At 43.2% G+C, this 15,178-nt stretch overlaps 2 protein-coding genes across 9 annotated transcripts in view; one reads left to right on the forward strand and one right to left on the reverse strand.

Moving 5' to 3' along the window:
* LOC307260694 (uncharacterized protein) overlaps window positions 1–15,178 on the forward strand; it is a 70,192-nt gene that overhangs the window by 7,205 nt on the left and 47,809 nt on the right. Inside the window, exons 10-11 of one of the 2 annotated variants that reach the window (XR_013845193.1) lie at window positions 402–534; window positions 834–1,789. Coding sequence is in view for 1 of the 2 variants with exons in the window: in XM_080040984.1 (XP_079897110.1) it covers window positions 402–534; window positions 834–1,117 (417 nt within the window). In the remaining variant the exon portion in view is untranslated. Of the gene's footprint in view, window positions 1–401; window positions 535–833; window positions 2,642–15,178 lie in introns of those variants that run through there. The other variant, XM_080040984.1, reaches the window with a different exon arrangement.
* nup98 (nucleoporin 98 and 96 precursor) overlaps window positions 3,468–15,178 on the reverse strand; it is a 36,283-nt gene continuing 24,572 nt past the window's right edge. For 6 of the 7 annotated variants that reach the window (XM_080040968.1, XM_080040967.1, XM_080040965.1 and 3 more), the window contains exons 28-37: window positions 14,782–15,054; window positions 13,898–14,055; window positions 13,007–13,147; window positions 12,426–12,568; window positions 11,791–12,012; window positions 10,567–10,625; window positions 9,269–9,451; window positions 7,847–8,001; window positions 6,935–7,046; window positions 3,468–6,431 (exon numbers count right to left, since the gene is read on the reverse strand). In XM_080040968.1, the coding sequence (XP_079897094.1) occupies window positions 6,238–6,431; window positions 6,935–7,046; window positions 7,847–8,001; window positions 9,269–9,451; window positions 10,567–10,625; window positions 11,791–12,012; window positions 12,426–12,568; window positions 13,007–13,147; window positions 13,898–14,055; window positions 14,782–15,054 (1,640 nt within the window). In that variant the 3' untranslated portion in view covers window positions 3,468–6,237. The remainder of the gene's footprint in view (window positions 6,432–6,934; window positions 7,047–7,846; window positions 8,002–9,268; window positions 9,452–10,566; window positions 10,626–11,790; window positions 12,013–12,425; window positions 12,569–13,006; window positions 13,148–13,897; window positions 14,056–14,781; window positions 15,055–15,178) is intronic. The other variant, XR_013845192.1, reaches the window with a different exon arrangement.

A 15,178-nucleotide genomic window follows, 5' to 3' on the forward strand; every position in this document is an offset into this window, starting at 1 on the left:
GATGTTCGCTAAACGAACGGGCTTAATACGTCACCTTTGTTCATTGCTCTGATTGGTTGTAGTGCTATCAAACTGCGTGCAGTGGCATCTGAAATGCACGAGTAGGAGCCGCCCCTTGAGTTGGGAAGGTATATCTATCGTTCTAGATAAGGGTCTGGATTTCCAGGCTAGATTTCAGCACCTTTAATGTTATCCTGGTAAAAGGGTGGGGCTACATACTGCAGTTTGGCTCCACCCTTTTGGGACCCTTTGGGACGGCTTGCTACCCCAACCAAAGGGTCCCAAAAATAGGTACGGTACGGTTCGCTTATGTTGGTACCCTTCCCCACTTTTGACAGTGCCACTCAGTTGAAATGAGGCTTTAAAGACTGTGGAGATTCTGACACTGTAACGCTTTCCAGAAAGCAGATTTGAACCTGGAGTCAAACTACCACCCAACCTTTGAGAGCCGACTTCCTACAAACACAGAAGTGACTTTACCGCCACCAGACCGGAGAGGGAGAGAAGTCTGGGAGAATGACGTTGAAATGATTGGTAAAGTCTTCATCAGCCTGATGTACAAAGCCATAGAATAGAGCAGCAGTTATTGATATCTCTTAATTGTTACTGAGTAACTGTTAATTGATAAACTTCAAGGCCGATCTGGAGAGTAAAAAATCTAGTGTTTATACGCAGCCTAGGCTCTTTTAACTGTTTTGTAAATAAAGAGCAAAGAGAACAAAGAGCACCGTTAGGCCGTATTATTATTATTATTATTATTATTATTATTATTATTATTATTATTATTATTAAATATTAAATAATAAACAGTTGTTTCTCTGTTTGTCTCGTAGATGAGGAGCTCAGTAGCGACAACGTTCCTGAATCACAGGACACATTCTCATTCTTTTTTAACTCCGTGTCCATCGAGACCCTGAAGCAGCTGCTGGAAGGTCTTCTCCAGGAGAAGGTGATCACTCAGGAGGAGATGGAGTCGGTGAGGAGAATGAATCTGACCCGGACGGACAGAGCTCGGGCTCTGATCAACTTGGTGACAGAGAAACAAGCCAGTTCAGTTCTGATTAAGATCCTCTGTCGAGTGGATCCTTTCCTAGCCAGAAACCTGAATCTAACTTAATTATAAACGAGAATTAAAGCTCTAGTGTGTAACTTTTCCATATAAAAGAATGTAATTTACATTCAAGCCATCACCAAACGAGTTGACACAAAGTTGATTAGCGCCGGGGGCACACTGGATAAGGAAGCGCCTCGAAGCGGCGTTCGAAACGTGGTTACTGTCTGATTGCGTGACTTGCGGAAAAAATAGACCACAGACAGTAACCCCACGTCCCCCCCCCCCCCCCCACCCGACACTGGTGCTTGTGCTCAGAAAAATCCCAAGAAGAGCCCAAGAATGCGCGATCGCCCAGGCTTGTATCATGTAGATGCACCAACAGTGTTGTTGTGGAAATACGCACTATAGCTTTAAATGGACCTCTAAAATAAATGCTGCTTTCAGGCCACTGGGACCAGTTAAAGGTGAAGTGAGCGATATATTTAGGTTAATATACTTATTAAATCACTCTATATTCATACAGTGATCACTTACAGTATATAGTGTGCGCGTGTCATACCTCCGATCTCTCCGTCACCCGCTTTGCATGTAATTGGCAAATTAAATTGTTCGGGGATCCCGAAATTAGTATCCAATCAGAAGAAAGAACGCTACAAACCGGCACACGTCTCACTGCCGGTGCACCTGCAGAGCAACAGATGGGAGAATGTTTATGCGCCTACAATGGCGGAGCAGGTAAAAATCCTTCCCAATGGTTTGATGGTTTTCATCATGTTTTATCACACTTATGGATCTGAGATGATGCTAGATAACTCGCTGCTGAAGACCGCAGTGCATTAATGTGGTGACGTAGGGACGAGCGAGGGGACTGCTAACTGCAGTAACCGACAGGAAGTTAGCTAAAAGAACCATTCCGCTTACTGCACCTTTAAGTCTTCTAGAGCTGATAAGCTTAATCAACTTTGGGTCAACTAACGACATACATTTATATGACAAAGTTACACACTGAACTGCCCGGCTTGACAGCCAGCTAACATGTAAAAGTCCAATAAAATAATAAAGATGCAAGGCTTGACTTTCTTGTTCTTTAGTGTATCTTCTAATGGTTTCTTTTTCTTTGTAAAACTACACTATAGACATGAAAGATTAAATCAATTAAATATTGGCATGTTTCAGTTAGTTCAATATCATGTTAGATATTATATTTTGTATTCTTGCTGTTTGCTCTGTGTTATTACATTTTTTCTATGTAACCTGCCGACTGTCATGTTTGAGGAGACAGTATAGATAGCAACAGTGAGTTCTTTGTTTAGAAGGTCAGATCATATCAAGGTCTCTTTTCTTCCCTCTACTGCAAATTAAATACATGCTTTCATAGTCACACCACATTTTTGCATATGAAAATACGGCCTGAGCAAACTGGTTGGCTTGCTCACGGGGAAAAGGTTAAATGGCCAGTAGATTCAGTTGCGAGAAGACCAACCCATGTGGTAACAGGGTCCACCCAGGCCGAAGAAGTTAAATGTTCAATATTGTAATTATTCTGTACACGTCTGATGAGATCTGTCAAGAGCTCTTTACTATGTCCAGCGCTGACTACTTTACATGTGATCTGAATAAAGCTTTCATCTAAGACTTGAAGAACTACTCTCCGCTTTATTACTTAGGCTTCCTATTCAAATAATCGGGTTAATTCTTACAATATCCAGACATTACCAAATCCATACAGACAGTAGGTTGGCTATAAGACACAGTAAGTATAGACACAAATAAATCTAGCATTCCTAATTAAGTATGTAACAGCACAGAGCTGTATAACAACACAGCTTAGCTACCACATGTAAAACCAGGGTGAGGGGGGGAAACAATTAGCTTATGCTGTTTGCTACCTGCTAGCTAACAGAGCCACACTCTAAATCAAAACACACATAAAAAGTAGCTAACATGACATTACTAAAACTGCAGGTTAATGTTAATAGTTCTCACACACACACACACACACAATACTTACAAATTGTCTCCAAGGCAACAGCGTTTTAGAGGAACATCCAGCAGCAAAACAAAAGGTACGTGAAACACCGGAGATTTGGCGCGAAAATCTCACAGATAACATTAGGTGACAGAGGGCTCACTCTGATGCTTTTTCCAAAACAGAAATAAAATGCAAATATGAGCTAGTTTGTTTTAGCCTATAAAACTGCTATATTACATTAAATACTGACTCGTTATTAAGGCAGCACACACGCACACACACACACACACAAACACACGCACACACACTATAGCTTTGAGTGTAAGTCTGTTCCTGTACCTGGAAAAATAAATCCAGGAATAACACAATGAGAACGCAATTTATTTCTACTTGACTTTATTAAAAAATATTATCAACAAAATCCTCAGGAAACATGCACACACACACACAAAGCATTCTGACACACACACACACACACACACACACACACACACACACACACACACAAAGCATTCTGATACACACACACTGGAGAAAAACAGACATCATATTGAGCTCCCTGTTTAACTAAACATTCTTGGCAAGCTTACAGTTAAACAAAAACTAAACAAGTGAAGAGTTTCGATCCAAAACACTTTGCATCCAATGTATTAGTAATTAAATGTGCAGGTAAAAATCACCCGATATTCCCCGTTTAAATTTTGTAAAAATATACAATATTCATATAGTTACAAGACGTGAAATCTGGTTTGCAGCTGGAGTTGGACGGAAACTCGTCACTTTATTTTTTGCAAATCGAAAGGAAAAAAAAATTCGATAAATTAAAATAATGTTGTAGTTTCGCTGGTTTACGTGCACACAAAACACACACTTCTGATTCAAAGCAAAACAAATCTACAAAAATAGACCATTAGGCATTTTACACTTTTCCATATTTGAGTCAAAAAAGCAACTTTTTTTGCACATCGACATCGCCGCCTTCCTTTCATATTAATCGTCTTTATTCACATATCGACAGATGAACAGATGCTACTCTCACACTATGCTAAGCTAACAAATGCTAATGTACGTCGTCATAATAAAATAACTAATCTTCCAATGAAAAGTCATCAAGCTACGGAAGAGCATTAGGGACAAAAATGAGAGGACAACATTTATTTATCTTTCATTATGCATTTTGAGAAAAAAGGCAAAATGTCTTCAATAGAGTTGAAATAGTGGAGCTTAGAGGACGTCTGCTTTCAGTCAAAATGAGGCTGGAGCCCATTGTCTGTCTGTCTGTCCGTCCGTCCGTCCGTCCGCCCGCCCGCCCGTCCGTCTGTCTGCCTGTCTGTCTGCCTTATGACCATAGCAAAGATGAAGAAGTTTGGGTTTTAATAACGTTTTACTGAAGAGTTATTGATCACAGAAGCTCGGGTCGGTCAATATCTTTCCAACTTCACCGCAGTCTGGATCTGTTAATTTCATCTCTAACGAAAAATAAAATGCCGTCCCCTTATTAGTTTTCTATTTAGTGGCCCAATACTCTTCCGTAACTAGCAGTCAGAGACGGGATGCTTTATTTCTTTGGGGTCAAACCAGTCATTTACATGTTCAGTGTGAATAGATAAAAAGCACTTTTTTCTTGGGGGGAGTGGGGGGGGCCTTCAAAATAAGACAACAATAACAGACCTTTGAAATGACTGAGGTTGCGTTCCGAATCGCATACTCTTTCTTTTTTCTATTCTACATACTACATCCGACGATAAAAAGAATCTAGTTAGGATGCAGTAGGCATACTATTGGGACATACTTTACTCTATTATTTCATCATAACATTGCGCCTTGATCTTGCCTCTTGCTTTTATATCCGTCGCATCCCCGTTTGTTTTCATAACATGGACCTATAGGCTTCGTCGATGTTACGTCACTTCACGTGCGCACTGGATTGTGGGTCAGAATCGCCCAAATAGGATGCACTTTTCAACACTAACAATCTTGGCCGCATGAAGTAGACCATCCGGGTATTCTAACCATCCTAAATCTGGCCACAAGAATCGGGACATCCTAAATCTTTTTTCTACATACTATATAGTAGAAAGTATGCGATTCGGAACGCAACCTGAGTAAATGTTCTCATTGCAATAAAGCAGCTTTTACATGAATTGTCATGAACCTTATTCCACCCATTCACATTCACACTGGACAAAATTAATAGAAGCCAATAGAAAAAAAATTAATTTTAATGTATAAAAGTCTCCGGCGAGCACAAAAAAATTAAGAAAGTTTTGCACGGGACAATAATATGTTTTTCTGCCAGTCTGAGAGGAATAACCGTACAATGCAAACCAAGTTTTACATTTACGGCATATTGTCCCATCTTCTGTGTTGTTTTCTGTCAACTCACCTTTTTGTTAGATTTTTTTAAATAAGTTGTTTTCAATCTGATACTTGGAGAGAGAAAAAAAAAAAAAAAAAAAAAAAAAAGAACTAAATTGCTACACGATATCTGGTGAATAAATCCTCGCTCGTCTGGTGGTTTGATAATAATTTGAGTCATTTCTTAGGGAGGAATTTCAGGGTCAGCGGTGAGAGAAAATTGACTTATTAGATTTCTTTCATTATACACTTGAAGACAAAGTCGAAATGTCAAGAAGAAAAAGTTTAAATTTTGTGAATTAAATTGAAATTAAATGTTGTGAATAAAACCAAAATTACATTTAGACATTTCTCTTGAAGTGCATGATGAGAAAAACTAACAACTTTTTCCCCTAACCCTTGACCCCAAAACTATTCTATACATTACCGGTCGCAAACTGTTGGATCTATTCTTAAACGCTCATTTAAAAGGCGAAACACATAGTTTTCCACACACACACACAGTTTTCCCCACACACACACACAGAGTTTTCCACACACACACACACACACACACACACACGCACAGTTTTCCACACACACACACACACAATGAGGAATGACACATTGAAGCCTTGTGACGTTGAAGCGCGGCGTCCAAAAAAAAAATAATAATAATAAACTGAATAAACTCCAAGTTAAAGTTCTCAGACCGTCTCTCTCCTCTTCAGACTTCTCGTCTGCTCTGCGCTTTTAGTTTGTTTGCTCATCAGAGTTCCATGATATTCTTGCTGCCTTGGTTACGACAGGTTCAATACAAAGCTCTCTCTCATTGGTTCACGGTGATGTCATTGGGTTTGACCGCGAAGCCTTTTCATTGGCTGACGATCAGCTTTCGAAGGTATGACTGTGTGAGTCCCCGCAGCTCTTCCAGTGTGTAGTCTTCGGGCATGGGCAGCCGCGTGATGTTAGCCGCCAGCTGTGACAGGGGAATGCTAAGGGAGGCGGAGTCGCCATGTTGTAAACTCAGCACCACGCGCAGGATGTTAGCAACGCGCTTCGCCATTTCTGTATCGAGGGAAAGAGAATGAAGGAGTGTGTTAGGTCACAACCAAAACAACAACAGCTGATTATGTTACAAGATGGAGTCAGTGATTCCGGAGAACGCTTTTTTTTTTTTTTTTTTTTTTTCAACCAAACGTTTGAAAAACTGTCAGCATCTCAACACTCTTTACCAAGGCAAGTTTATTCCTATAGCACAATTCAGACACAAGGCCATTCAAAGTGCTTTACAGGGTCATAAAATACATCCAGATCAAAATACATCAACTATAGAAGAGACATTAGAGAAGTGAATGAAAAATATGAATAGAAATAAAACATTTTAATGAAAAAAAAAAAAAATTATTTATTGGATGTTATCAGTGCACAGTGAACACACACACACTCTCTCTTTCACACACACACACACACACACACACACACACACACACACACACACACACACACACACACACACACACACACACACACACACACACACACACACACACACACACACACACACACACCTGATTGTGCGAGCCGGTCTCTGGCGCTGCTACACGGCAGCAGCTCCGTCCGGCTGCAGAGTGACGTCACGTCGCTATGGAGACGCTCTAACTCGTAACCAGCGTTTTCCATCTGAGGAAAGATTAACACACAACTTTAAACTTCACAATAAAAGCCCCAAAAATTCACTGAGAGTTTAGAGAACAAAAAATGATTTAAAAAAGGTGCTACGAGGAACTTTTTAATATTTCTGAAACAGTCTCATGTTTCCTCTGATGATCATAAATGACATGTAACAGCAAACGAGACCATCAGTGTAAAATAATGCTATTTTTATATAGTGTTTCTTATCTTATCTGGATTAGTAAAGTTTAATTTGATGACTTAAGAGGTGCGTATAACATTAGTAATGACAGAATTAACACATATATACACACACAGAGACACACACACACACACAGACACACACACACAGACAGACACACACACACACATCTTACCGTCTGGATGTGTTTGAGTGTGTTGGTGACGCGGACGTAGTCGAGGTATTAGTATTGACAGAATGAACACATATATACACACACACAGACACACACACACAGACACTGACACACACAGACACACACAGAGACACAGACAGACAGAGACACACACACAGACACACACACACACAGACAGACACACACACACAGACACACACAGACAGACACACACAGACAGACACAGACAGACACAGACACACACACACAGACACACACACACAGACAGACAGACACAGACACACACACACAGCTTACCGTCTGGATGTGTTTGAGCGTGTTGGTGACGCGGATGTAGTCGAGGTATTAGTATAGACAGAATGAACACATATACAGACAGACAGACAGACAGACAGACACACACACACACACAGACACACACACACAGCTTACCGTCTGGATGTGTTTGAGCGTGTTGGTGACGCGGATGTAGTCGAGGTAAACCCGGCCGGCCGTGTCCCACTCTGGGATGGTGGCGCTGTGCTCGGGCACCGCCAGACCCTCCAGGAACTCCAGCAGGTAGTCATGGTTATCGTTGATGATGCAATCTACGGCAACACGGGAGGGACAAAAACAAGACGGTTGGATTAATGGAAATATTAATATTTGACTCAAGTGATAAAAGGATTTAACTTCTGGCCGTATGAAACACAATAACATTTAAAAGCAGTTTAAAATGTTTTGTTGGTTTCTTTGTGTGTGTGTGTCTGTGCGTGAGTGAGTGAGAAAGAATTACAGTGTGTGTGTGTGTGTGTGTGTGTGTGTGTGTGTGTGTGTGTGTGTGTGTGTGTGTGAGAGTATATATGTGCCTGTGTGTGTAAATACTGTGTGTATTTACATGTATAAACTGTGCGAGCCACTGTGTACATAGTGTGTGATTGAGCCTGTGTGTATACTGCGAGCCACTGTGTACATAGTGTGTGATTGAGCCTGTGTGTATACTGCGAGCCACTGTGTACATAGTGTGTGATTGAGCCTGTGTGTATACTGCGAGCCACTGTGTACATAGTGTGTGATTGAGCCTGTGTGTATACTGCGAGCCACTGTGTACATAGTGTGTGATTGAGCCTGTGTGTATACTGCGAGCCACTGTGTATATAGTGTGTGTGTGTGTGTTATTGTGGGTGTGAGCCTGTGTGTAAGTGAGAGAGTGTGTATATGCTGTGTGTGTGTATTTACGTGTGTGTGTGTGTGTGTGTATACTGTGTGTGTGTGAGCCTGTGTATATGCTGTGTGTGTGTGTGAGCCTGTGTATATGCTGTGTGTGTGTGTGTGTGTGTGAGCCTGTGTATATGCTGTGTGTGTGTGTGTGTGTGTGAGCCTGTGTATATGCTGTGTGTGTGTGTGAGCCTGTGTGAGCCTGTGTATATACTGTGTGTGTGTGAGCCTGTGTGTGTGTGTTATTGTGTGTGTGAGCCTGTGTGTAAGTGAGAGTGTGTATATACTGTGAGTGTGTGTGTGAGCCTGTGTGTGTGTGTGTGTGTGAGCCTGTGTGTGTGTGAGCCTGTGTGTGTGTGTGTGTATATACTGTGTGTGTGTGTGTTAGTGTGTGTGTGAGCCTGTGTGTGTGAGCCTGTGTGTGTGTGAGCCTGTGTATATACTGTGAGTGTGTGTGTGAGCCTGTGTGAGTGTGAGTGTGTGTGTGAGCCTGTGTGTGTGTGTGTGTGTGTGAGCCTGTGTGTGTGTGTGTGTGAGTCTGGGTGTGTTAGTGTGTGTGTGAGCCTGTGTATATACTGTGAGTGTGTGTGTGTTAGTGTGTGTGTTAGCCTGTGTGTGTGTGTTAGAGTGTGTGTGAGCCTGTGTACACTGTGTCACCTGATGCGAGGTGCTGGATGAGCAGCCTGTGACACTGGCTCCAGTGCGCGGCCCGGTACAGGTGCAGAGCCTCCAGGTGAGCGTCTCCGTCTCGTCGGGCTCTGGTGGCTTTGGCCTCGTGGATCCACTGCTCTGGGATCAGCAGCTTCTCTGTGAGGAAACGCTCCCTACGCACCGACTCCTCTGTGGACACAATAGGACAATATATCTTTATAACCTTTATCTATACAGGTAAATCCCATTGAGACCGAAGACTCTTTTGCAAGGGAGACCTGTTTTCCTTTCCCATGTTACCATTCACACACACATTCATACACCGATAGCAGGCTAACTATCGACATTCACACGAGGCAAGGTGGGTGAAGTGTCTTGCCCAAGGACACAACAACTATGACACAGGTGGCAGGGCGGGGATCGAACCTCCAACCCTTTGATCATCAGCCGACCCGCTCTACCACCTGAGCTACAGTCTTTATGGTCAATGTTAAATGGACTCCACTTATAAAGCACTTTTCCCTGGTTTTTCACAGACCCAAAGCCCTTTAAATTGTTTTGTACACATTCACCCATTCACACACACATTCATGCACCGATAGCAGCAGCAGCTACCACGCAGGGTGCAAGCTAACTATCAGGAGACATTTAGGGTTCAGTGTCTCTTTGCCCAGGGACACTTGGACATGTGGCGGGGAGACGGGGGATCGAACCACCGACCCTGTAACCCAGTGGACGACCGCCCTACACACTTCACCACAGACGCCCCAATAGAAGAATATATCTTTATTGACACTGTTAAACCTGCAGTGTGTAGAATTTTGGGTTTTATAACCTAGCAGATTTTGTAGAAAGTAATTATAATATCCATAAGTACGTTTAATTTAGTGCATAATAGCTGATTTTTTTTTTTATTATTATTTTTTCCCTTAGAAAGGTTCTCGTATATGTCCATATTTCTGCATATTTTGGACCAAGGCCTAGTGCCGCCATCTTGAAAGTGTCATAGTTGGAATGTCATCAGGTGCATTGTCTAACATTTAGAATTGTTCTTGTCCTTGTCCTTGAAGGCCACTGTAGCTTCTGTTATTATTCTAAAGGGTTGGGGTTACCCAGGGAGCGTTGCATTCTAGAACTTTCTTGATGATGTCATAAAACACACTGCACCTTTAAAACATTGTCAGACGACATCAAATGGTGAAAGTCAGTTAGGCAGCTCTCCTCTCCTCTGTAAATGTATAAATGAATATGTGCAGTGCAAAATGACAGTGCAAAGTGTGTGTGTGTGTGTGGGGGACACTTGCCTGTGTCCAGCAGGGGGCAGTGCAGGGTCAGCAGCTCCTTCACTGCTCTCTCACGCTGACTAGAGAGAGAGAGAGAGAGAGAGAGAGAGAGAGAGAGAGAGAGAGAGAGAGAGAGAGAGAGAGAGAGAGAGAGAGAGAGAGAGAGAGAGAGACAGACAGACAGACAGAGAGAGAGAGAGAGACAGAGAGAGACAGACAGAGAGAGACAGACAGAGAGAGAGAGAGGCAGACAGAGAGAGGCAGACAGAGACAGAGAGAGAGAGAGAGAGAGAGAGAGAGAGAGAGAGAGACACAGAGAGAGACAGGCAGAGAGACAGAGAGAGGCAGAGAGAGGCAGAGAGAGAGAGACAGAGAGAGAGGGAGAGGGAGAGAGTGAGAGAGAGAGAGACAGAGACAGAGAGACAGACAGAGAGAGGCAGAGAGAGACAGGCAGAGAGACAGAGACAGACAGAGAGAGAGGCAGACAGAGAGAGAGAGAGACAGAGAGAGAGAGAGAGAGACAGAGACAGAGAGAGACAGACAGGCAGGCAGAGAGAGAGACAGAAAGACAGTATGTTAACTTCAGGGAGACTAGCCATACTTCACTGTTATTTAGTTTGGTAGGTAAAGATATTAGCTGCGTTCCAAATCTCATACTCTTTCTTTTTACTGTTCTACATACTACATCTGACCATAAATTGTAGCATATTACTGCATGCTAACTAGATACTGTTTATGATCAGATGTAGTATGTGTAGTAAGAAAGATTGAGGTTTGGCACACAAGGAGAGTTTGTTTCCCATTGTAACCTACGTGTGGTCAGGTATGTGCAGCAGTATAAAGACAGTAGGACGTTAGTAGGGCTTTTAGTATGAGTAGGACATTAGTAGGGCTTTTAGTATGAGTAGGACGTTAGTAGGGCTTTTAGTATGAGTAGGACGTTAGTAGGACTTTTAGTATGAGTAGGATGTTAGCAGGGTTTTTAGTATGAGTAGGACGTTAGTAGGGCTTTTAGTATGAGTGGGACGTTAGTAGCGCTTTTAGTATGAGTAGGACGTTAGTAGGGCTTTTAGTATGAGTAGGACGTTAGTAGGGCTTTTAGTATGAGTAGGACGTTAGTATGAGTAGGACGTTAGTAGGGCTTTTAGTATGAGTAGGACGATAGTATGGCTTTTAGTATGAGTAGGAGGATAGTAGGGCTTTTTGAACACAGCCAGATTTAGCTTGAATGTGACTGTAACCTACGTGTGGTCAGGAATGTGCAGCAGGATGAAGACAGCCATGTGCCAGAGGCCGGAGCTCTCCAGCTGAGCGGCGTAGCTGGCGTGCAGGATGCCCTGTCCGGAGAGGCTCAGGTGGCTGTAGTGCAGCGCCTGCAGCACGGCCCACAGGTGCCAGCTCAGCCGGTAGTCCAGACGCTCCCACGTCACACACAGCGGGTCAAGAAGCTGCTGCAGGCTGTAGTGTCTACCAGGGACAGGGAAACAGTCATTATCTATCTATCTATCTATCTATGAAACAAGAAGGGTCTGTCTGTCTGTCTGTGTGTGTGTGTCTGTGCGTGTGCGTGTCTGCAGGTAAACAGTCATTATCTACCTATCTATAAAGCAAGAAACGTCTGTCTGTCTGTCCGTCTGTCTGTCCGTCTGTCTGTCTGTCTGACAATTAAAAGGGTTTCATATTTCACATTTGAATTTATTTACTTTTTTTGATTGATTTTATACAGGTTTTTCTTGCTTACCTTTTGCACTATTGACAATTGTATTAATTGTCCTGAAATAAATAAATAATATGTACAGAAGCTACGGTGGCCTTGAAGGACCAGTTGTAGTTACCTGTCACAGAAGCTACGGTGGCCTTTAGGGACCAGTTGTAGTTACCTGTCACTGTAGAGTTTGAGCAGGTGGAAGCAGAGATCGTAGAGCGGTTTGGACTCGTTCTCTTCCTCGTCCAAATCCGTCTTTTCTGACTCGAGGTACGGAGGAACAGGAGCGCAGGCGTATTTACCCCCCTCACAGGAGCCCTACAGAAGGGAGAGAGACAGAGACACACACAACAGGATCAGTGGAAGCCAGAGTATTTATATCTATCAATCTGTCCTTTGTTTACATACCCTTCGCTTACATACCAGTTTACAGAGCCTAGGCTGTGTATTAACACTGGATTTACAAGCGTGAAATAAATCTATTAACATCCTGCGTCAGGGTCTTACCTCTTATTATTATTACTATATCATTTAAGTCTCAGCTTTCATACGTGTGTTTCTCTTTTACTTTTTCTCATAGTGCACTGTTGGAGGATTTCATTGCCAACGACTGCTCTGTAATTGTTGTGCAAATGTCTAAATAAATAAATAAATAAACAATCTTGAATGAATACTAATTGATTATGTATTTGTTTAACCTAGTAATCCTACTAATGAATTATGATTTGTCCCGTTTGTCTTCTCAGCGTGTCTCACCTGGAAAGCGTCTTCGTACTTGGCGAGAGCGTCAGCCACAGAGGCCGTGGGAGGCAACATGAACCAGAGGTGAACCGCCACGCAGCGCTTCCAATCCAACTCAGAGCAAACGTTCACCAGCGACTCTGAAGACTGCCACACCTACAGGAGACAGACAGACAGACAGACACACACGTTTAGCTTTCAAATTAAAGGGGAAAAAAAAAGGTCAGGAATGTCTGCATTTGCTGTCAATTACTCAGTCGACAGGCAATACAATTGATAAACAATGAAATTCACTACGAGGAATTTCTAAATATTTCTGAAACAGTCTCATTTTTCCTCTGATGATCATAAATTACATGTAACAGCAAACGAGACCATCAGTGCAAAGAATGCTATTTTTATATAGTTTTTCCTAATGCCTTTGTCATGGGTATACGCTCACCCAGGAACAACAGCTGGCGTCGTAAAAAACACTACCGCTTTTGTCCGAAAGGAGACGCTAGAATTAACACAAACTGAAAGTTTCTCGGAGCACCTTTAATAAGTCAACAAAAAGCTAGGAATATTGCACATTATAAAATTGCATATAAAAAAATAGCCAGAGGTAGATGTAAATACATAAATATTACACTATTGCACATTATTTCTTAGGCTGTGTGTAATGAAGGAAATAGAAACATTTCTTATCCATTATTTCTTAGAGGTTTTAAGTTGTGATTTCTTAAGTTAATAAAAGGTCAAATAAAATGAAATAATTTCTTATGAGAGTGTATTGTCTGTTAGTCTTTTATTCTGTCTATCATCGTCCGAGTCTGTATGTATTTCTGCTTATGTTCCCAAGTGCAAGACAATTCCCCTTGGGGCAATAAAAGTTTATCTCATCTCAAGAGGTATTGTGTGTCCTACCGGTTTCCCAGCCAGCAGAGTGTAGATGCGTAGCCGCTCCTCGGGCAGGTAGCAGTCTGTCTGCTGCCGGCTCCAGTCGGCCGCCTGAAGCGCCAACAGGTCTCTGCTGTACTGAGAGCCCACAGCCTGGGAGAGCAGCAGGGACAGACGGTGGTCTCCTGTGGGGGCAGGGAGGGGGGTGGGGGGTGGGGGGGAGAGGGGGGGGGCAGGGAGGGGGGGGGGGCAGGGAGGGGGCGGGGGGGGGGCAGAGACAGAGAGAGAGACAGAGAGAGAGAGAGAGAGAGAGAGAGACAGGGGGGCAGAGAGAGAGAGACGGGGGGGGCAGACAGAGAGAGAGACAGGGGGGCAGAGAGAGAGACAGGGGGGGGGCAGAGAGAGAGAGACAGAGACAGACAGAGAGAGAGAGAGACAGGGGGGCAGAGAGAGAGAGAGAGAGAGAGAGAGAGAGAGAGAGAGAGAGAGAGACAGGGGGGCAGAGAGAGAGAGAGCGAGAGAGAGAGAGACAGGGGGGCAGAGAGAGAGACAGAGAGAGAGAGACAGACAGGGGCATATTAACACAGCTTCAGTATGAGGGGGAAAAACTAGGGGAGCTGAATAAAACGTTTAATGTAAAAATCGCGATTCTTATCTTCTGAGATTTAGAATTAATTCATAATTTGCAAAAATCAATATTTTTTAAATTACATACACATACAAAAAAAATCAACCGTCTTAAAAACCAATAATAACATTGTGTAAGTGTGTGTTGACTCTTGTTTTGACGCTCACCTTCCCTCTGTGCGACCCTGCATGCTTCACTGATTTGCGGTTTCTCTTACTGTCTGTGTCTGTCTGCCTGTCTGTCTCTCTCTCTCTTACGGTGTGTGTGTCTGTATCACTCTCACCTTCCCTCTGAGCGACCCTGCACGCTTCACTGATTCTGTTTCCAGTGAGGAAACTAAAGATGGCGTCTGTGTGCCGTCCCTTCCCGGCCAGAGCCACTTCCTCCTCCACCCGGTGGGCGGAGCCTCGCGACAGCCAACCGGAGAAGCTCCTGCGCCTCTCCAGCTGCTGCTCGTATCCACTCAGGGGCTCAACCTCTGGCTCATCCACGGGCCCCAAACGGCCCCACAGAGCCTCACACAGGGTCCACACCTCACACCAGTAGCCCACCAGAGCTGCAGGGAGAAATACATAAAGAGAAAAATGTTTAAAGACCTACTTCACCGGTGGGAATATGAAGGTGTATTGAACTCTGAGATCCTATGTAGTATCAATGTGCAAACATTTTTGAAATCGATT

The sequence above is a fragment of the Ammodytes marinus genome (assembly GCF_949987685.1).
Source record: "Ammodytes marinus genome assembly, chromosome: 14".
Taxonomy (NCBI): domain Eukaryota; kingdom Metazoa; phylum Chordata; class Actinopteri; order Uranoscopiformes; family Ammodytidae; genus Ammodytes; species Ammodytes marinus.